Source organism: Prionailurus viverrinus, chromosome C2, assembly GCF_022837055.1.
Source record: "Prionailurus viverrinus isolate Anna chromosome C2, UM_Priviv_1.0, whole genome shotgun sequence".
NCBI lineage: Eukaryota > Metazoa > Chordata > Mammalia > Carnivora > Felidae > Prionailurus > Prionailurus viverrinus.
The window spans coordinates 55,074,452-55,097,590 of NC_062569.1; the positions used below are offsets into that span (position 1 = coordinate 55,074,452).

The 23,139-nt window shown below is 40.0% G+C and overlaps 1 protein-coding gene across 16 annotated transcripts in view; it reads right to left on the reverse strand.

The window, feature by feature from the left end:
- Positions 1–7,794: 7,794 nt before the first annotated feature.
- Positions 7,795–23,139, reverse strand: part of B3GALNT1 (beta-1,3-N-acetylgalactosaminyltransferase 1 (globoside blood group)) — a 29,080-nt gene continuing 13,735 nt past the window's right edge. For 8 of the 16 annotated variants that reach the window (XM_047874400.1, XM_047874395.1, XM_047874398.1 and 5 more), the window contains 3 exons: positions 15,543–15,606; positions 12,648–12,743; positions 7,795–9,609 (listed from right to left, as the gene is read on the reverse strand). In XM_047874400.1, coding sequence (XP_047730356.1) covers positions 8,580–9,575 — 996 coding nt within the window. In that variant the 5' untranslated portion in view covers positions 9,576–9,609; positions 12,648–12,743; positions 15,543–15,606 and the 3' untranslated portion in view covers positions 7,795–8,579. Of the gene's footprint in view, positions 9,610–10,037; positions 10,105–11,297; positions 11,324–12,647; positions 12,744–14,270; positions 14,490–15,542; positions 15,607–23,139 lie in introns of all 16 variants that reach the window. The other 8 variants (XM_047874409.1, XM_047874406.1, XM_047874412.1 and 5 more) reach the window with 6 other exon arrangements.

Below are 23,139 nucleotides of genomic sequence, written 5' to 3' on the forward strand. Positions count from 1 at the left end.
GCACTCCCTAATAGGGCAAGTCTTTTTTTTTCTTTTTTTTAATGTTGCTGAGACAACTGGGTATTTGTATGGGAAAAAATGAACTTCAAACCCGTTCTCACTCTGATTAAAAATTTAAATTGGAGATGGATCATAGACCTAAATCTAAAGCTTAAAACTCATAAAACTTCTAGGAGAAAATATAAGAAAAAAATTCTCCCTGACCTTGGTCTAGGTAAAGGTTTCTTGGTTGGGGCACCAAAAGCATGAGTCATAAAAGAAAAAATGTGTAGGAATGTACAATGACAGACTTTTGAGAACTATTTGGCATTTTATAATAAAGTTATATATACATCTACCCAAAGCGCCAGCAATTCCATTCGTATGCATTTACGCAAGAGAAAAGAAAACAACACACAAAAAAGCCATTACAAGGATCTTCATGGCAGTCTTATTCATAATAGCCCCAAACTGGAAACAACCCAAATGGATAAACAAATTGTTGTTTACTCATATGACAGAAAAATTCTCAACAATAAGAATATACTGACACATTTCTGGTCTGGAACCATAAACCTCCTGAAGGTGCTGGGTCCCCCATCAAGACCTTTTGACTCCAGATGTCAACCCTTTACCCTCTTGGCCTCTATCCAGCCTGCCTGGTAAGGAGGCCAGTCTGGGGTTGGCTTCCATGGGAATCGTTGCTGTCTCCTGCAAGTTCTGAATGGAGAAGCCTACAGAGTCTCAGGCCTACCAGTCTGGCCCTAGACCAGCCATGGAAAAAGGGCACTTGGCCCCAGCTGAGGGTCTATTTGAATGTGGGCATTTTCTCTGTTTCTGTAACCTACTGCCCTTCGATAAGCCTTAGACCCCAGCTCTGAAGCTCTGGCCAGAGATCACAATCTCAGTCTCACTGAGAGTCCACCAAGAATCCAATGTGAACTATGGACTTTGGGTGATAATGATATGTCAGCCACTGTAATAAATGCACCACTCTGGTGAGCAGTGTTTTAGTAGTACAGGCTGTGCATGTTGGGGGGCAAGGGAGCACATATTGTCCCTTCCTCTCAGTTTTGCTGTAAATTTAAAACTGCTCTAAAAAATGAAATCTAATTTTGAAAGAAAAAAAACAGCTCATACCAAAATTTCCCAGATTTCCTTAGTTGGAGATAACCTTCAGATTTTAGCTTAAGTTGCTTTGCCCTCATTCTAAAACTTTTGAGAGGGACTGTCGTTGCCCTGATAGTGTCAAGTAGACCAATGGACTGTCTCCAGGGTGCTGGGATCTTAAGATGGGGGAGTCCTCATGGCTTGGGTCACATTGCACTAAATACGATTTTCAGTAACATGAGTTTCAATAACAAAAGTGAGGTTTCCTACTAGTCATTGAGCTAAGAGATAGGGTTAATTATCACTTGACCTTTGAATCTCAAATGAATCATTATTTATAGATATTAGACTGTCCTGAAACCTTGAGACACTTCATTTGGAATAAAGTAATGACAGCAGCCTTGAGGCAGGAAGAATGGTTAAGACCTGTGTCCTGGGCACTGGTTATTTCATTGTGGACTTACCAAAAGGCAGAGATTTTCCAGTTTCTCATTTATGAAGAGGACATAGTAAGTGTTGTTACCAGCAGGCCCTGAAACTACTTTGGTGCCAAGTTCATAAAACAAATTTCTGATATGATGATAGTCAGGGAGTAGACCTTAAAAGGGAAACAAACGTGGCCCTGGCCTTTCTTCTCATCCAAATAAGAAGCCGTGGTCCCCCTGGTAAGAGATGTACAGACTGTTCGGGGCTACAGCCCTTGGCCTCTTGCTCTTCTGTCTCTCCTTCCGACAGAGGAATCACAGACAACTGCTGACTTAAATGGAAGGCAGGCACTGCCAGGCAGAGAGAAGGCATTTCCTATCTGCTCCACTCTCCACTGAGCAATGTGGGCTGCTCACAGGCAGGGCACCATTCTCCAGCAAGATCTGTCCCACACCCTCAGAGCTCCAGGCCATAAACCAGAGGAGAGTGTGACTGATTTCCTCACATCTCCCCACTCACCCTGGGCACAACCTGTCCTGGGCAGGGACACTGTTCTTGTGGCCCCACAGTCAGGATGCCCTCAGCTGTGAGGAGCAGATTACTGGCCTCACCACTACAAAAGTTCTAAAAGTAAATGGTCTCAGGGTGGACCTGGCTTATCACCTCAGCCCACTGCCCTGATCTTTAGGCTTGTCACTTCTTGGGATCAACACGGAAGCTGTGGATCCTGGCACTGTAGACAGAACATCTGATCAAAGAAAAAGAGCCTTTCTCCTTTGTCTGTTTTGTTTTTTTTTTTTTTTTTCTAATTAGGGAGGAAGCCTCCCAGAAGCCCACCAGCAGACGTCCCCTTGGGTCCCACTGACTGGGACTGGTTTGCACACTGTGGCCTCTGTGGTGGGGATAGCCTTTGCCTGCACAGGAGAAGGCCAGAAGGCGGGAAGGTGGGCTGGTGGCCCAGCAGCAGGCATAGCATTTGATCTCCCCCCACCCCACCCCCAGCCCAGTAGCTTTCCCCATGACAGTTTCTGACCCTGCTTTTTACCTTTGCCCAAATTTCTTGATATATTTGTTAAAACATTTATAAAAGTAATTTGTCCTCATTGTTGAAAATAACAACGAGTAATAAAAGGTACTTTAAACAAGAAAAAGTCACTGAGAGGCACTTCCTGTTAACATTTTGGTATGAGCTCATCCCGCCTGTTTCTCTAGAGTTTCTACATCTGCAGCAAGGGGGAAACGTGGCATTTAAAATCGTCACTGCAGCTGCTGCAGACTTCAAGAGAATGCCCTAATTTATCTTGAGGGAAGTTGATTTCTTTTTATCCGGGAAATCTCTCGAATGGGCTTCCTTAATGGGGAATTGGTAAGTGGCACTCACCTCCACCCTGTCTCCCACACAGTCTGAAAGGCAACAGTAAAACATAACAAGGACTGAATTAAAAGACATTTTGTAAATTATTTGTTGGTGACCTCAAACAGGCATGAGGGCTTGCAACTGTGGGAAAAGGGCCAGAGGTGGGGGAAGAAGTCTAGGCCTGGGGCCTGGGGCCTGGGACAGGTCTGTTAGGCATGCTGTAACTAAGTACCACAGACTGGGTGGCTTATAAGCAACGGAAAGGTATTTGTCACAGTTGTGGAGGCTGCTAAGTCCCAGATTAGGGGGTCGGGTTCTGGTGAGGCCACCTTAGGGTTACAGACTACAAATTTGTTGCATCCTCATATGGTGGAAAAAGGAAGACCAACTCTCTGACTTCTTCTTCTAAGGGCACTAACTGCATCCATGAAGACTGCTCTCCTGACCTCCCAAAGGCCCCACTTCCTAATACAATCACAATGGGGATTAGAGTTCAACATATGAATTTTGGAGGGACACAAACATTCAGTCCACGACAGAGTCCAAGTTGAGGGGGAATTTTCCTTGAGGAGAGATGTTTTAATTATCTATGCAAGACAGACGACTGCAATAGCTGAAAGCAAAATTTAGGATTTCTCATGGTTCTGTGGGTTGATGGGGACTGGTTGGGAGGTCCTCGTTTGGGGTCTTATACAGCTGGGGCTGGAGTTGTCTGAAGGCTCAACTCCAAAACGATTTCTTTACTCACGTGTCTGGTACTTCGGCTGGCTTGGCGGGAGCACGGGATCTGGCCAGGTATCGCTTCTCTCTCCACATGGCTTTGCACATGGCTATCTTGGCTTTTCTCTGTGTGCTGGGCTCAGAGTGGTTGGACTTCTAATGGAAGCGTCCATTCCAAAAGACCATGGCAAACGTTGTAAGGCTTTTTTTGACCTAGTCTCGGAGGACATGCATCTCTTCTGTCAGGTTCAGTTGGTCTAAAATTACTTCTCTAACCAGCACAAAGTGTAGGTACTCCATGACAAATCTGAAGTACTATTTTAGAAGTCCAAATGCAGTGTCTCATCAACAACACAAAAAATACCTAATAATCATATAGCATTTACTGTGTGCCAAAAGCCCTGTCAGGTAGGTCATTTCCTCTCTTTTTGTAGGTAAAGAAACTGAGGCACAAAAAAGGCAAAGTGACTTGCCAGCGGGCACAGAGCCAGTAATCAGAGAAGCCTTAATTCAAACCCAAGCAACCTGGCTCAGGGTTCCTAAAGAACAGGAGAATCCAGGGCACCTGGGTGGTTCAGTCAGTTAAGTATCTGACTTCAGCTCAGGTCTTGATCTCGTGGTTTGTGGGTTCGGGCTCTGTGCAGACAGCTCTGAGCCTGTAACCTGCTTCCGATTCTATGTCTCCCTCTCTCTTTGCCCCTCCCCTGCTCACACCCCCCCCCCCCTCTCAAAAGTAAATAAACATTAAAAGAAAAAAGAAGAAGAACAGGAGAACCCATTTTAGTGTTTCTGGCCCTGGGGTCTGAAACTTCAAATAAATATATTCCCTACTGGAGGTGACTTGAGGATTGCAACAGTCATTTTGCTGTATTGTCTTCTCCCGGGTAACTGACACCTTTTCACTGAAATTGTAAAAAAACCTACAATCCTGTAACAAAGACCCAGATCCTATTTGGAACTGTCTCACTGGTCTTGACCCTCATCCCCTTCTGGAAACCTGAAATTGACATTCTTGCCTCCTACATAGCCCAAGGCATTTCCACACACAAACACCCCGACCATATGCATGGAGGACACATTTATTCTGAAATGCATGTGCAGCAAACTTTGTATGATGTCATCAGGACCCTAGTCTTCTCTTCTTGCTGGCTATAGGATCTTGTCATACTGCTGGGGACAGCACTTGTCTGCTAGGGAGTTGCTACTCTGTGCTCCATTTGCCACTGCCCACTGGCATCTTTACATTCTGTCCACCTAACTTCCCCAAGATGCCTGGTGGCTGCACATTTCCTTAAATCCATTGGAGACTATACACTGGCACCTCAAAGTTCCTCCCACCCGAGTCAAGGCTAATCCTTTCTGGAGATTTCTGCATTTCCATTGAGGAATGTGCTCTAACCAAACTCGAGGTTACCAAGGGAAGTGCAGTGTAGCTGGGCCTGGACTATTCTAGTCCTGGCTTGAAAACGAGTTTGGACAAGTTACATGCCTTCATATCAAAGAACAAGAGTTCCCAAGTCTTTTCTTGGCAAAGATCCCTTGGCCCTTGGTGAACCATCATCAGTGACTCTGCACATACTAAATTAGAACAGTTTCTCCATGTTATTAATCAAATAAAAATTAATCCCCAATTAAGCTTCTGTTTATAAGCTAATCATGGCTGTTGTCTTAGCTTATTAAATTCTAGCCATGGAAACCTTTTCCTTAACTTAGGCAACCCTATCTTGGGTAAATGTATGGAATCCTCTCAGTTTTGGAGATTCTGAAAATTGTGCAGACTCCATTAACTAAAACCCCTGGCTGTGTTAACAATACACAGGACTCAAAGACTAAATCCAAGTTTTGTGCCTCCATCACCCACTTTAAATACAGAGTGATGGTATCTATCCTTCTTGGGCCCTCCTTTGTCCTTACAAGCCCCATGAGATAGCCCTTCCTTTGGGCACAAATTCTGTCAAGGGACTGCCCACTCAAATCTCCTCCCCTTGGCTTTCAGATCAACATGTGCCATCTATTTTGATGGGATCCTTGAAGGTTTGCTCCCATAGTAACTACATTGTGACAAAGAGCTGATGGAGAGTGTGGGAGAATCCCAATTAGAGTTAGTCTTCAGATCACACAAATCCAGAGAAGTTGGCTTAACATAAAGATTAATTCCCAGTGGATTAATTACAGGATAGAACAACACCAAAGATGGCAGATGGACCTGCTACATAGTCACCCTCCCCATGAAGTCTGGCCCTTTTCCAACTCCTCTCTCTCCCCTCCAGCCTGCAATAAGTGCCTACCAGACTCCAAGAGAAGGTTGTCCCCAACCTAGTGATCAGAAATTGTTATATTGTTATAAATAGCTCAGCTCTGGCTGCCCTGCATGGGGTGAGTTGCTAGGAACAGATAATGCCCAGCACATTTAGGGTGGAGCTAGGGAAAGATTAACAGGGGTGAAAGGGTAGCCTTCTCAGGAGAGGGATCAAAGCACCAGCAGCCAGTGAGCCAGAAAACTTCTGATCCACTCAGGCCAGCCTAAGAACTGCAGATCCTGAGCCTCCCCTCCCCTTCACACACTAGGTATGGCGGATTAGATTACTGTACCCAACTATTCACTCCCTATCCTCTAGAACAACACATCCCTGCCTGCCACCACGTGACTTGCACAACTTCCTGTCAGAATACACTACACCGCCTGCCGCTGACACTGGCCTTGGCATGGGATTTGCTTTGGTCAGTGGATGTCAATGTGTTTTGCCAGCTCTTTTTCCCTTCCCTCTATAAGAATGGCATGTTCCAGACAGAGTGTGACCTGCAGTGGATGTTGTGAGATGAGAACGTACAGGCAGCAGGTCGTGGCCACCGCGTGCAACCAGTGACACGCAATGTGGATGGGGGAAGAAAATGTCTATTGTCAACCTGAGATTTGAGAGTTGCTCTTGCAGCCTAATCGGCAAAAGCTAATGTGCTAGGGGTCACAAACTCAATGCTGTGGGCAAGCAGAGTAAATGAGTGAGGCAGAGCGTGTAATGCCATGGGGATGGCGGGGCTATGGCAGATGAGAGAGAATCAGCCCAAGGTTAGTCTCCAGCACTAAACTTTGCTATGAGTCAAAATAAAAAATGCTGTCTATTTGGTTAAACATCAAAGGACAAAGTTTTAATAACACAGCTGATATTTACTACTTGAAAGTTTAGACTATTAAGAAACATACAGTTAAAAATAATGACCCAACTTCTTATTTTTTGTAACCATTTAACTCTTTAGAGATCTTTTAGGCTCCAATCTCTAGTTGAAAAGAAACAATCTTCTGAAATTTGGCCACTATTCACAGTTTACTTGTGATTTTTATTTTGTTTTAAAAGTTCTCTCTTAAGAAATTTTTTGATTTAGCTTACAACATCAATGTAGACTTCTGCAAAACCAATCTAATCACACTACAAAAATACCCACCATCCGTCTTAAAGAAAGTGACTCCTTATGAATGGGGATTAGCAAGGACATAGATTGATTCCATAGAATAGTTCATTTAATGGATTTTATTGTGACTGGTATCAGGTCTGAGATCAGGGAAATGGAAATAACTGTTTTATAGAGAATCACATAACAGTTCTAATTGAAATTAAGCCTCTCTTTCTGGAGAATTGTAAATATTTCAGTATTACTAAGCTGACTACATATTTTCAAGTTTATATTTTATGCCAAGGGATTTTATCTTTTGCCAACATGTCATCTGGAAAAAAGGAATCACTTGTCCCATATCAGCCTCCATGGGAAATTGCACAATCCCCAAAATCTGGGGCCAAGGAGTCTTCCTCTTTGACTTACCGGTAGGTCAGAGGTGACCAACATCAACACTCCTATGAAGAAATGTGCTTCTACACGACATGGAATTCAGATAGGATCTCAGACCATATTTTGGGGCTTTCCTTTTGATGTGAAACTAGTAACAAAAGCAGCAGCACTTTTTTTCTTTTTTCCCTCTTTATTTTCAAATTGATTGTAATGAGAACGCATGTGGAGCAGATAAGAATAATATTCATAGTATTCTGGCCATCAGGGTCCTTCTTTTCTTTTTTGCCTTCAGAGTCCTTTCCAAAAAGGAAACATGCTCCCTGGCATTCTATATTATTCCCAATTTCCAGGTGGAAAAATGAGACAGATGGAGTGACATAAAAACACGGGGGATTGTAGTTTTAAAAACAAGACAAAAATTCAGATCTTCTTGCTTTTATTCTTCTCTGTATTACCACAGTAAAATATTTATCAAAGTCCAAGAGATTACTGATATGTGATAATTACCAATGTCTTTACATTAATGGAGCTATGAAATAATAAGCTCATCAGTGAGGTAACTGGGAAAAAGTTCAAATGGATAAGGGTGCATCACTATTTGCTTTATACAGTACTGAAACAACCATAACATTCAAACACCAGGAAGTCCTAAGTAATATTACATAGTAATTCATAACTGTGAAATGCTGTAACATCTTGAAGTACCTTCTGAATGACCAAAACGGATGAAATTTTGTTCAGTGTAACTTCAGTTTTTTACACAGAACTATGTATTTTTAAAAACTGGTAATCCATGTCAGATATACACAAAACCCTTAACAGACTAGACTGCTCAATGAGTAGAGCTCCCCATTGCTTCGATGTTATGGACTAATGAGCTTATAATTCAATGAAACCCTTTTAACAAGTTCTAGCCTACAGAATGGCACGTTCAAATAGTTTGGTCCTATTCGTTTTATTAACAAAAATCCCCGATTCCTTTATAAGGTGTTTAATTCCTCTTACAATCACCTTTAAAGGGCCTGACTTGGTTTTGGTCTAGGTAAATCAAAGTGTGACCCTCCAGTCCCCAGTCTGTGCGTTCTTCATGAGTCTCAGTTCAGTGTAACTCAACACAGTGACCTTCCCATGAGTTTTCCATTGGACGTTTTACAGTAATATTAATACTTTCCACAGAGTATCCTTTCTCTAGGCTTTTGTCAAATTAATAATGGCATGTGGTATTCCTTAGCATAACCTGCCAAAATGTGATAATCTCCTTGGAAGAAAAGCCATGAGCTGCAATCACACGTCTGAGTTGACAGACATCCAAATGGATCCTATATAAAAAGAAAAGGTTTGTGTCTTCTGGAATATGGATGTCCACGTTTAATAAATTCAAACAGATCCCAACATAAACATCTTCAAACTTGATGGGTTTTACGTGACTCATCATTTCATAGATTCTTGGCACCAAATCTCTGGACATTATATAACCCAACCCACTGCAGTAGGGAGGAAACACCTTGAAGGGATACTCTTGGTACGAAATATGGGCTTTTTGGTAAAATCCTCTATAGGAATAATTATCGATTAGAGGATAACCTGTGAAAAACTTCTCTGAATGGTTTACATTTAAAAGATACTTCACTAAGTTGCCAGTATTGATGAAAACATCAGTGTCTGTCTTCATGATGTACTTGGCATTGGGGCAAAACTCAGTTACCCACCTGAATGCCATAATTGTTTTCAAGGTCAGATTATTATATGTGTCTAAAAAATCTTGTCGTATTATGTCACCATAAAGAATGTGCTCATCCTCTAAGGACAATGCTAACACTTTGTCTTCCTTTTCGGCCGGCTGGCCTAGTAAGAAAAATGTAAGAACCTCATATCCCCACCAAGATTTTTTTTCACCCCAAGTAACTCTAATGGCCTGTCTGGCTTTCACATCTGAAGGGTGTGAGGTCACCAGGATGACAAGAAAAGGGTTTTGATGAGAGCAGTTTGAATGCTCTCGAAGTGTGAAGCGAAAGTCTTGTCTGTAAATTGGCTCATACTCATAGAAGTACATCCAGTTTACACGTTCTATCACATTGTAGTGGGGCAGGCTGAGGTACCACATCACAAGAAAACTCAGGAGGGATAGCAGCAGGAGGCTCCATTTGAGGGATCTCAGTGACATCCTACTTGGAAGAGTGGTCAAGAGAGCCAGGGCCATCCACAGCAACTCAGAAGCACACGAGCCTGAGGTTCTGGAAGATTTATCAAAGACCTGGTTAGTACTCCACCACACAAGACACAGTATTAAATGATATCTGATTATCTACTTAAAGAGTTGGAACAACAAAAGCTCCCAAGCAAAACCAAGAATCCTGACCCCAACCTAGTTCATTTCATTTAACTATAAGCAAATGGACACCAAAAACCAAGAGGGCATTTTAGCTTTTTACATCCAGACCAAGATTAAAAACATATCCTTCATTACTTTGGGAAAATTAATACTTCCTGTTTGATTTAAATAACTGTTGAAATATGATTTTGTCCCGGATGTCCAGAGGGACAGAAAAAGATGAGTAATGGGGGGGTTAAAAAATAAATCTGCAATTTAAAAAAAAAAGCCGCATTTCTTCTTCACCACTATGGAAAGAGAAGTGAAGGATTTAATGCAACGAGATATTACCAGCAACATGTCCAAATAAACCAAGGGTCTTTCTCAGCTGTGTGACCAGATGTGGATTCTAGCAAATCTGGAATAAGGAAAACCCAGTGGCTACAATTATTCATGGGAAATGAGATGGGAGCAGAGACTCTTCACCTGAAAGGCAAGTCCTCTAGACACAAACAGGGTAAGCATCTCCAGAGTTTTTAAGTGGTCAAGACTGTGAAATAGATTTTTCCTTGCCCCAAACAGATCCCAGCTCCCCTTTTACCTCACTGGCTGAACTCCATGCTCAGTCTGCACAACAAGTGCTTAAATTAAAGGCCTGTCCATAGAATTGAGTTTTCACGTGTTTCCCATTCTAATCTATTCAGAAATCCTGTGCCAGATCAGAATCATGGGATGGACCCTCCAGCTGAGATGAGAAGAGCATTAATGTTACAGCATTCAGACTGGAGTGACAGTGTCACCTCAGTTCTGTGCTAGGCCCCAAGGATGAGGTTGGTTCACAATTCAGGATCCCACAGGGCTTTCTGGGCACCATGGTATCAAGACAAACACGTGCTAAGTGTTTCCTAGACATTCCACACCCACAGACAACACCAGGCACTAAGACCAAAGGAAGGAGATGGGAGAAGGGGACCCCTAGGCAACAGGTAAACATGGAAGGACAGGGTGGCACTGACTGTTTATATCAATGCTAAGGGACTTCAGAGTAAGGGATGGATGAACAACATGAGGGGCAGGCTGAGGAGGTTCCAATGGTGCCCTTTCACCCCCCATCCTCTGGGAAGAGGGGTCCTGGGAACCCAGAATCTGTTATGAAGGGCATATGTTAATGTCATTATATGGGAAGGCTGGCCCCCCAAGGGTTCTACCTTGGGTCAGTCTTAGGTCTTTGGATGCACAGCTCTTCTGCCTCTTAATACTATGAAAATGACAGGACCTCAAGACTCCTTGTCCTATTTGGCCATATCCTACCTTCCCTGATTAGTTCTGGTCACAGTCAGTAATCTCTCCTTTCTCTAGAGCTTTCTATATTTTAAGTCACACAATACAAACTCTCCAGTCCAGTTGCATGTATATGTGTCTTGCCCCTCCATTTGTAGTCTATGACCTTGTTGGCGAAGTGTTTCTCACAATAGTCAAAGTGCAAGACAGACACAGACCTACAGCAGGAGAGCAATGCACACGGACTTGTTATGCTATTTCCATTTGTGTAAAGGATAAAAGGTAGGTCTGTCCATCCCACCCCAGTCTTCCTCTCTCCCCCTTACTAGCCTTGCACAGCCAGCTCCTGGAAAAACCTGAAACAGAAGAGACCTAGAATAAGAATAATAGAAGTAATGAACTTCTTCCTACACTGTCTCCTCATCTGTGACTAGACACTGCATGCACAACCCTAGGGGTCTTGATTTACACCTCAGCCAATGACAACTTTTACGTTTATTACAACACTTGTCAGGTGGCAGTTTTACATCTCATTCTAACAAATCAGCACACTGGAATAAATTTCAGACTACCAAAAGGAAAGTATACTGCATAAGGATCAGCATTTACAACCATATATAGGCAATGAGGGCTCCATTACTCTTCAATAATGGGAAGAACTCAAAGCAGCAAATCTTATTACAAAAGTTATCTCACATGCATTCAATAGGCCATGTTTCTTTTCTTTTTTTTTTTTGTATTTAAAAAAAAATTTTTTTTTAACGTTTATTTATTTTTGAGACAGAGAGAGACAGAGCATGAACGGGGGAGGGTCAGAGAGAGAGGAAGACACAGAATCTGAAACAGGCTCCAGGCTCTGAGCCATCAGCACAGAGCCTGATGCGGGGCTTGAACTCACGAACCGCGAAATCATGACCTGAGCTGAAGTCGGATGCTTAACCGACTAAGCCACCCAGGTGCCCCTGTATTTTTAAAAAAATATGTTTATTATTCTGAGAGAGAGAGAGAGAGAGAGAGAGAGAGAGAGAGAACAAGAAGCAGAGGTGCAGAAAGAGGGAGAGACAGAATCCCAAGCAGGCTCCATACTGTCAGCACAGAGCCTGACATGGGGCTCAAACCGATGAACTGTGAGCCAAAACCAAGAGTCGGATGCCTAACTGACGGAGCCATGCAGGCGCTCCTATAAGCCATGGTTTTTAAATGTGACAATGTGACTGTGGCTGTGATGTCTACTGCTATGGGCCCACAAAGAAAATAAAACAGCAGCAAGGAGAAGAGGAATTCTCTAGTCCAAAAAGAGGGAAAAGTCTTTCAAGGACCCACACACAGGTGGTTCTAAGGGCAGAGAGACCAGAGTCTACAACCCAGCTCTGTCCTTTAACAAACAGGGCAAGCAGGTATGTTCTTCCTTTTGGAGCCTCAGTTTCCACATCTCTGCACTAAAGATGTCAAATACAGTGGAGGGTGACAACATGTGCAAAGCATTTCACTGGCCATTAAGTGTTCAATAAATAGAGTCTGGTCCCCAGCTGTGTTCCACCCTTGGCAGCCTTTGTGTCCTGTGTTCTCTAAATTGATTTTTATTGTCAAATGGGTTATCCTGGAAAAATAATCTCTATGAGTTCTTACTATTTAAAGAAAAATATGTTTTGAAGCCATAAATATATTTCTATTTCTTACCTCCTTCTTGATTTATTTCTTCTGAGTGAAAGATCTTCAATTTCACCAACCGAACAGTCAGTAGTATGTAGTAGTCAAAAATAACGCTTGAAATTTCTGGAAGACATATAAAAAATGTAACCGCATTTACTTATGGGTCAGGGAATTAGAAATCAAAGATGGTAAATGAAGCACGCCCACCTCCTCCAATTTCTTTCTGAACTAGGAACATATATTGAAACAAAAAGTTAAAAAAAAGTTACCATTAGTCCACAGAACTCAAGAGTTCATGGCTTTATCATGGAAAACAGCACTTGGTATTCAAGGCTTAAAACATAATCTAAATTCTCAGGTCAGCTGGTGTCTTAGGTCACCATACCAGTTTTACTTCCCTGGATAAAGAACTCAGGGGTCACTAAAATAGGTGAAACATAAAACTTCTAAGAGACACTCTGCTGGTATCCTCTCTTTAATTCTGTGTTCCATGTATGCATTCACAGGAGGCAACCCTTCCCAAATTCACCTTTCCCCTCTGAACCTCCATCTCTACTGACAAATAACTCAAGGCACATTAATAAACAGTGAGAAGAGAAATAGTGCGACACATCTCACTTCCTGCCATGATTCAGTGGCTCATATCCTGGCTTTTACTAGTCAAGTTTAAAAATGAGAGCAGGATATAAAAGACAGGGAGTCACTGACATATACAATTATATATACAAATTTTATACAATTGTATATATATATATACAATTATACAATTTTTATATACAATTATATATAATTGTATACAATTTTTTGTATATATATACAAATTTTTTCCTTATATACAATTTTTTCCAATGAATTAAAGATCAAATGGAAGAAAAATGAGCCTTTAAAAGCACTAAAAGAAAATATGGATGAACATTTTAGTAATTTTGAAATGGGGAAGACTTTTCAATTACTCAACTATAGGGAAACAATCTAGAACCCATAAAGGAAATTTTGATCAAATAAAGATTTCAAAAATTTCTTGAACAAGGTTAAAAAGCAAAACAAAAACAAAAACAAAATAAAAAACAAACAAAAAACTAAAAAAACAAACAACAATAAAAAACACAAACAAGGATGAAAGATTAAAAAACAAACTGGAGAGAAAAAAAAAAACAACCTGAGATTTATGACAAAGATTTGTAAACCCAAAGAAAAAAAAGAGTTCATACAAATTAAGTACAAGATGAACACTACAAGAGAATAAATGGCGGCAAGAGAAATTCTCAAGAGAACTACAAATGATCAATAAGAACAGATGTTCAAACTTACAAGGAAGCAGAAATATTGACAAAAATCTCAAATCAGCAAATTAAAGGAAAAAAAAAAACCCACATGACAATAGTCAGTATGTGTGGGGGAAAAGGTATTCTCGTGCACTCTGGAGGGAAATTTGAAAACACGTATCAAAATTTTAAATGTGTATACTCTTTAACCAAGCAATTACCACTGCTAGCAATTTATCCTAAAGAAGTAAGCAGGCAACTGTGTGTAATTTATAATATGGAAAAATTTAATTTTAAATGCCTCACAATTGGGAACTGGTTAAACAAAATTATGATCTATTCATACAACAGCATATATTTATTTATTATATGCGATGAAGCTTACCTATATCTTCCCTTGATATATAGCAAATGAAAATCGCAAAACTGCTTATGTGGTATAAGTCCTTAAACCCATATAGTCACATATGCTAAGCAAGATTTTCTAGAAGGATATGTCTCAGTATGTCAATGGCTTCTATTCTGCGGGATTTCTGGAAGACTTCTTCTTTCTTTCATTTTTCTTTTTGTATCATTTAGATTTTCCATGCCATTTGTGTATTGTCTTTGTACATAGATAAAAACAAAGTCAAAAAATTTTTTTAGTTTTATGCTTGCATATCTCAAAGTTCAACTGAATGGTAGTAACCCTAAACGAGCAAGCAGGATTCTGAGTTTCATCTTACCCCAGGTTCTTCTCCCAAAGTGTAGCCACGTACAATTCATGATATGTCTATTAGGTATTATCCTCTCTTATTTCAGTAAATGTTATCTCAACATAGTGAGGAATTATTTTAAAAGATTAAGTATATAGTAATTCTAAATATAAATCTACCAGGACTTACATTAGTTTACAATAATAGCACTTTACATATAATCATGTTATGTATACACACACATATTTAAACAGTTGATGAAGTGTTTGCAAGTATTATTAGTATTCCCCCAGTAACTCTATACAGTGGGCCAGCTGGTTTTACTGTACCTATTTTATAGATGAATTTTAGAGATTTCAAGTGAACTGAAAGTGAAATAAAGACACTTTCAAACAGACTAGGACTTACAAAGTCCACAAACTCTAGCTGGGAGAAGTATCAACAGAATATGTTTTAGTATGGAGAAAAGTGAGCTCAGGAGGAAGGAATGGCATGAAAGGAACAGATGTAAACCAGGAGGCCATTAAAAGACCGTGAAAACTAGTAAGTACAGATACTGTAAAACAAAATGAGAGAAGAACAAGAATACAATTTTTTTTAATGTGGTCAGCAAAAGTGAAACTGAAATACTATACAAAAATGACATGGTTGCTGTAAAAAGACTTAAAATATGTGAAAAATTAAAATATGTTAATATTCTTACCTAATTCAAGAGGAACAAGGAGTGATAAATTTTAACATTTTACAAAAAAAATCATTTAAGAATGTACATTATTAACCTTGAGAGTGACTATTGAAAGAACAGATATGGAATGCGTATCTTCCACACTGAGAAATAAAAGAAACAAAGCAAGCTACCAATAGAGAAGAAGAAAAAAGCAGAGAAAATGCAAGGCAAATAGAAAACACAAAAGATATCAGAAGTAAATATAAATGTACTGTCAGAGTAAATATAAACCTACCTCCTAAAAGAGATTCTCAACGTGGCTTAAAATTCTGCCATTATACTGCTTATAAGATGCATGCCTAAAACAAAACAACATAAAAGTTTTAAAATTAGTAAATAAAAACCGTATCATGACAATGTCAATCAGAAGGCTGCTGTAGTTAATTATTAATGTCACATATTATATTTATTCATTTTTAAATATTCATTTTGGAGAGGGGGGAGGGGCAAAGCAAGGGGGGCAGAAGACCTGAAGCAGGCTCTGCACTGACAGCAGAGAGCCTGATGTGGGGCTCGAACTTATGAATCATGAGATCATAACCTGAGCCGAAGTTGGACGATTAACCAATTGAGCTTCCAGGCCCCCTCATGTCACATATTTTAAATGAACAGCATTTAAAAGGGATAAGATTTTGTTACTGATAAAAGGAGCCATGCAACAAGATAATGTAACAGTTATGAAACTATATCAACATAAAAACATAGCCTCAAAAATATATAAAGCAAACTCGGAAAAGCATAAGTACAAATGGAAAAAATCTATAATCCTAATGGGAGATTTAAAAAAAAATTTTTTTTAATGTTTGTTTTTGAGAGACAGAGACAGACCATGAGTGGGGGAGGGGCAGAGAGAGGGAGACAAAAACTGAAGCAGGCTCCAGGCTCTGAGCTGTCAGCACAGAGCCTGACATGGGCTCAAACCTACAAACCATGAGATCATGACCTGGGCCAAAGTTGGACGCTTAACTGGCTGAGCCACCCAGGCACCCATATATAATCCTAATGGGAGATTTTGAACAAATCCGTCTAAATCAAGCAGGCAAAAAATAAGGATATAAGTGTTTCAAATAATATTAATAATCTTGATCTAAGAGAATGGAATATTTGTTTCAAGAACACGTGAAATATTCATTAAGAAACTGTTCATGTTAGGTTATATAAGTCATCTCAAGAACTTTCAAAACTCAATTCAACAGGGGCGCCTGGCTGCCTCAGTTGTTGAGCATGAGACTCTTGATCTCAGGGTCATGAGTTCAGGCCCCACCACTGGGTGTAGAGATTACTTACAGAGAAAAAAAAAAAAAAAAACACAAAACAAACCTCAACTTAACCACATTATCTAACCACAATATAATTATGACAAAAACACAACTTGAAAAACACATAAACAAAAAAAACCTGTTTGGAAACTCAACACCCTTACATACAGTTTCTGTTTAATCCATAAATTTAAAGAGAATATCATATTGGAAATTGTAAAGGCACTATTACATCAACCACTTAACTGAAATCTATTGGTTTGCAGGGGTACGGGGGAAGAAGCCAAGCAATTTTTTTCTGCTTTAAACAATGATCTATAGTTCAGGGGGACAAGTGTTACAACTGAAGAGGAAAAAGTCCTCTTTATAGAAAAATGCCAGTTATAACTGTAGGTAGAATGACAGAAGAAAGCTACCATTTTGCAACCTCTCATGAAACTATTGATTCGGGCAATGATGATCAATCAGCGTTTTAATCATCAAACGAAAGATTAATAAGGCACCCAAGTAACCCTCCAAAGACTGCCTTTTACTTACAAGGACTAAAACAATATAAAATTTACATTGGAGGAATCAGAGTACTAATCATCAATCTTAGCAGAATGATAGCACAAATTCATGCTATTTATCTCCTAGTGAGCTACACTGTAAAGTCACAATATTGTCTCTGATGAATCCTAACCAAAAATGTTTAACTGGAATCTAATCAAAATTTACATGAAATACAGGATAGAAGAACAAGCTAAGGAACACCACAGGAAGCATTCAAAGAAATCAAGGAACTGGGACTGTCAACCAGCATGGTGTCTTCAGCCAGTCAGAACCATGAAAAAGGGGATGGCTGTAGGTTAAAAGAGGTTTAAGGACACACCAATTGCAAATGTATGGTCCTGGACCGGATCCTGGAGAAATCTGAATACAACATAGATATCAGGTGATGCGAGGAGGATTATTAATCTATTTAGGTGTGATAATGTTAGCTGGCTACAAAATAAAATGTTCCTGGATAAACAAATGTGGTATTTCTACACAATGATGCTACTCAGCTACAAAAAGAAACAAAGCACTGATACAGGCTGTAACAAATACCAGTTTTAAGAATTGAGGATGTAGGGGTGCCTGGGTGGCTCAGTCGGTTAAGTGGCCGACTTCAGCTCAGGTCATGATCTCACGCCGTGAGTTCAAGCACCGCGTCCGGCTCTGTGCTGACAGCTCAGAGCCTGGAGCCTGCTTCAGATTCTGTGTCTCCCTCTCTCTCTGACCCTCCCCCGTTCATGCTCTGTCTCTCTCTGTCTCAAAAATAAATAAAACATTAAAAAAAAAAATTAAAAAAAAAAAAAGAATTCAGGATGTGGATGAACCTGAAAAACATGAGTCTTAAGTAAAAGAAGATCAACACAAAGACCATATATATATATGACTCCATTAATATGAAACATGAAAGGCACATCTACAGACAGGTTAGTGGTTGCCCGGCGGTGGCACCAGCAACTGGTTGCAAATGGAGATAAAGAATCATTTTGGGGTAAAGGAAATATTTTAAAATTTGATTGGGTCATGGTTGCAGAACTCTGTGAATTTAGTAAAAATCACTGAATTGTACAGTTAAGTAATTTATGGGTATGTAAGTCACATCCCAATAAAGCTGTTAAAAATAATAAAATTAAAAAACCTTGTCCTATTTTTAAGAGTATATATTTAGGAGTAGAAAGCCAAGATAGCTGTATTCACTTTAAAATATTTCAATAATGGGGCTCCTGGGTGGCTGAGTCAGTTGAGCATCCAAGTCTTGATTTCAGCTTGGGTTATGATCTCATGGTTCGTGGGTTTGAGCCCTTCATCGGGCTCTGCACTGATGGCACAGAGCCTGCCTCTCTGATTCTCTCTCTTCCTCTCTCTGCCTCTTTCTTTTTCTCTCAAAATAAATAAACTTGAAAAAGAATTAAAAAATAATAATACTAAAAAAATAAAGAAATAAAATATTTTAGTAATAAAAACTAAAGAGAGGGAAACATTCTCTCATTCATGTATGGTGGAGTAGAAAACCGTAACATCTCTAAAGGATCTGTATGCTGAAAACTATAGAAAGCTTATGAAGGATGGCACAAAAACAGACACATAGACCAATGGAATAGAATAGAAACCCCAGAACTAGACCCACAAACGTATGGCCAACTCATCTTTGACAAAGCAGGAAAGAACATCCAATGGAAAAAAGACAGCCTCTTTAACAAATGGTGCTGGGAGAACTGGACAGCAACATGCAGAAGGTTGAAACTAGACCACTTTCTCACACCATTCACAAAAATAAACTCAAAATGGATAAAGGACCTAAATGTGAGACAGGAAACCATCAAAACCCTAGAGGAGAAAGCAGGAAAAGACCTCTCTGACCTCAGCCGTAGCAATCTCTTACTCGACACATCCCCAAAGGCAAGGGAATTAAAAGCAAAAGTGAATTACTGGGACCTTATGAAGATAAAAAGCTTCTGCACAGCCAAGGAAACAACCAACAAAACTAAAAGGCAACCAACGGAATGGGAAAAGATATTCGCAAATGACATATCGGACAAAGGGCTAGTATCCAAAATCTATAAAGAGCTCACCAAACTCCACACCCGAAAAACAAATAACCCAGTGAAGAAATGGGCAGAAAACATGAATAGACACTTCTCTAAAGAAGACATCCGGATGGCCAACAGGCACATGAAAAGATGTTCAGCGTCGCTCCTTATCAGGGAAATACAAATCAAAACCACACTCAGGTATCACCTCACGCCAGTCAGAGTGGCCAAAATGAACAAATCCGGAGACTATAGATGCTGGAGAGGATGTGGAGAAACGGGAACCCTCTTGCACTGTTGGTGGGAATGCAAATTGGTGCAGCCGCTCTGGAAAGCAGTGTGGAGGTTCCTCAGAAAATTAAAAATAGACCTACCCTATGACCCAGCAATAGCACTGCTAGGAATTTATCCAAGGGATACAGGAGTACTGATGCATAGGGCCACGTGTACCCCAATGTTCATAGCAGCACTCTCAACAATAGCCAAATTATGGAAAGAGCCTAAATGTCCATCAACTGATGAATGGATAAAGAAATTGTGGTTTATATACACAATGGAATATTACGTGGCAATGAGAAAAAATGAAATATGGCCTTTCGTAGCAACGTGGATGGAACTGGAGAGTGTGATGCTAAGTGAAATAAGCCATACAGAGAAAGACAGATACCATATGGTTTCACTCTTATGTGGATCCTGAGAAACTGAACAGGAACCCATGGGGGAGGGGAAGGAAAAAAAAAAAAAAAGAGGTTAGAATGGGAGAGAGCCAAAGCATAAGAGACTTAAAAACTGAGAACAAACTGAGGGTTGATGGGGGGTGGGAGGGAGGAGAGGGTGGGTGATGGGTATTGAGGAGGGCACCTTTTGGGATGAGCACTGGGTGTTGTATGGAAACCAATTTGTCAATAAATTTCATAAAAAAAAAAAAAAAAAAAAAAAAAAAAAAAAAAAAAGAAAGCTTATGAAGGAAATTGAAGAAGATTTAAAGAAATGGAAAGACATTCCCTGCTCATGGATTGGAAAAATAAATATTGTCAAAATGTCAATACTACCCAAAGCTATCTACACATTCAATGCAATCCCAATCAAAATTGCACCAGCATTCTTCTCGAAACTAGAACAAGCAATCCTAAAATTCATATGGAACCACAAAAGGCCCCGAATAGCCAAAGGAATTTTGAAGAAGAAGACCAAAGCAGGAGGCATCACAATCCCAGACTTTAGCCTCTACTACAAAGCTGTCATCATCAAGACAGCATGGTATTGGCACAAAAACAGACACATAGACCAATGGAATAGAATAGAAACCCCAGAACTAGACCCACAAACGTATGGCCAACTCATCTTTGACAAAGCAGGAAAGAACATCCAATGGAAAAAAGACAGCCTCTTTAACAAATGGTGCTGGGAGAACTGGACAGCAACACGCAGAAGGTTGAAACTAGACCACTTTCTCACACCATTCACAAAAATAAACTCAAAATGGATAAAGGACCTAAATGTGAGACAGGAAACCATCAAAACCTTAGAGGAGAAAGCAGGAAAAGACCTCTCTGACCTCAGCCGTAGCAATCTCTTACTCGACACATCCCCAAAGGCAAGGGAATTAAAAGCAAAAGTGAATTACTGGGACCTTATGAAGATAAAAAGCTTCTGCACAGCCAAGGAAACAACCAACAAAACTAAAAGGCAACCAACGGAATGGGAAAAGATATTCGCAAATGACATACCAGACAAAGGGCTAGTATCCAAAATCTATAAAGAGCTCACCAAACTCCACACCCGAAAAACAAATAACCCAGTGAAGAAATGGGCAGAAAACATGAATAGATACTTCTCTAAAGAAGACATCCGGATGGCCAACAGGCACATGAAAAGATGTTCAGCGTCGCTCCTTATCAGGGAAATACAAATCAAAACCACACTCAGGTATCACCTCACGCCAGTCAGAGTGGCCAAAATGAACAAATCAGGAGACTATAGATGCTGGAGAGGATGTGGAGAAACGGGAACCCTCTTGCACTGTTGGTGGGAATGCAAATTGGTGCAGCCGCTCTGGAAAGCAGTGTGGAGGTTCCTCAGAAAATTAGCACTGCTAGGCATTTATCCAAGGGATACAGGAGTACTGATGCATAGGGCCACTTGTACCCCAATGTTCATAGCAGCACTCTCAACAATAGCCAAATTATGGAAAGAGCCTAAATGTCCATCAACTGATGAATGGATAAAGAAATTGTGGTTTATATACACAATGGAGTACTACGTGGCAATGAGAAAAAATGAAATATGGCCTTTTGTAGCAACGTGGATGGAACTGGAGAGTGTGATGCTAAGTGAAATAAGCCATACAGAGAAAGACAGATACCATATGGTTTCACTCTTATGTGGATCCTGAGAAACTTAACAGGAACCCATGGGGGAGGGGAAGGGAAAAAAAAAAAAGAGGTTAGAATGGGAGAGAGCCAAAGCATAAGAGACTGTTAAAAACTGAGAACAAACTGAGGGTTGATGGGGGTGGGAGGGAGGAGAGGGTGGGTGATGGGTATTGAGGAGGGCACCTTTTGGGATGGGCACTGGGTGTTGTATGGAAACCAATTTGTCAATAAATTTCATATACTAAAAAAAAAAAAAAGAAAACCGTAACATCTCAATGGAGTGCAATTTGGACATACTTATACAAATGACAAATACATTTACTCTTTTCTCAGTAATTTTGTTCCTGGAATTTATTTTAGACACAGCTGTCTATGTCTAAAATGTTACGGCATTTTATTGTTATTAGCTACGACATTATAATAGCAAATATTTGGAAATAACCCAAGGGATCATTAATGAGGGATTACTTACATAAACAATGAAACATCCACACAACGGAATACTATACAGATGTTACTGACGTTAAAGATTTGTACAATATATTAAGTGGAGAAGATATAGAACAATGTCTACAATGTGCCAACTTTTGTGTCAAAAGGAAGAGGAAATAAAAAATATGTATTTGTATGTGTATGAGAAAAACAATGAAAAGACACAGTGGGCAGGGAGAAATGGGGTGGATGAGAGAAGGAGTGAGAGCATCCCTTTTTTATATTACTTTGGTGTATTACTTAGAAAATATTACTCAGTATAATTACTTTGTAAGTTACATAGTTTTTGTATTATTTTGATTTTTAAAACACATGAATACATTAAAATTCAAAAAAATGAAAATAAAAAAAATTTCCTCCCCATTTTAAAGTGCCACAGATAAGGGGCACCTGGGTGGCTCAGTTGGTTGAGCATCCGACTTCAGCTCAGGTCATGATTCCACATCTGTGGGTTCGGGCCTCACGTCAGGCTCTGTGTTGACAGTTCAGAGCCTGGAGCCTGCTTTGGATTCTGTGTCTCCCTCTCTCTCTGCCCCTCCCCTGCTCACAATCTGTCTCTCTCTGTCTCTCAAAAAATAGAATAAAACATTAAGAAAAATTTTTAGGGGCGCCTGGGTGGCTCAGTCGGTTGAATATCTGACTTCGGCTCAGGTCATGATCTCACAGTTCAGGAGTTCAAGCCCTGTGTTGGGTTCTGTGCTGACAGCTCGGGGCCTAGAGCCTGCTTCCAATTCTGCTCCTCCCCTGCTCACACTCTCTCTCTCAAAAATAAATAAAGATTTAAAAAAAATTAAAAAAAAAATTTTTTAACACAGTGCTATGTATAAAAACACACTGGATGTAACTAAAGTAGTCCTTACAGAAAACTAACAACCTTTTAAAATAATATACATTTTTAAAAGTAGAATTACTTTATATACATTGTTTTGTATCCACTTGATTTTTTAACTGATATATAACTCACATACAGTAAAATCTACCCTTTTTATTTTCCTCTTCTGTACACGTAACCACCAGCACAATCAAGATATGAAACAATTCCATCATAACAAAAATTCTACTAGTGTCCCTTAATCAAGCCTTCCCTGAACTCCCAGGCAACCACTGATCTGTTTTTCATCCCAATACCTTTGCCTTACCAG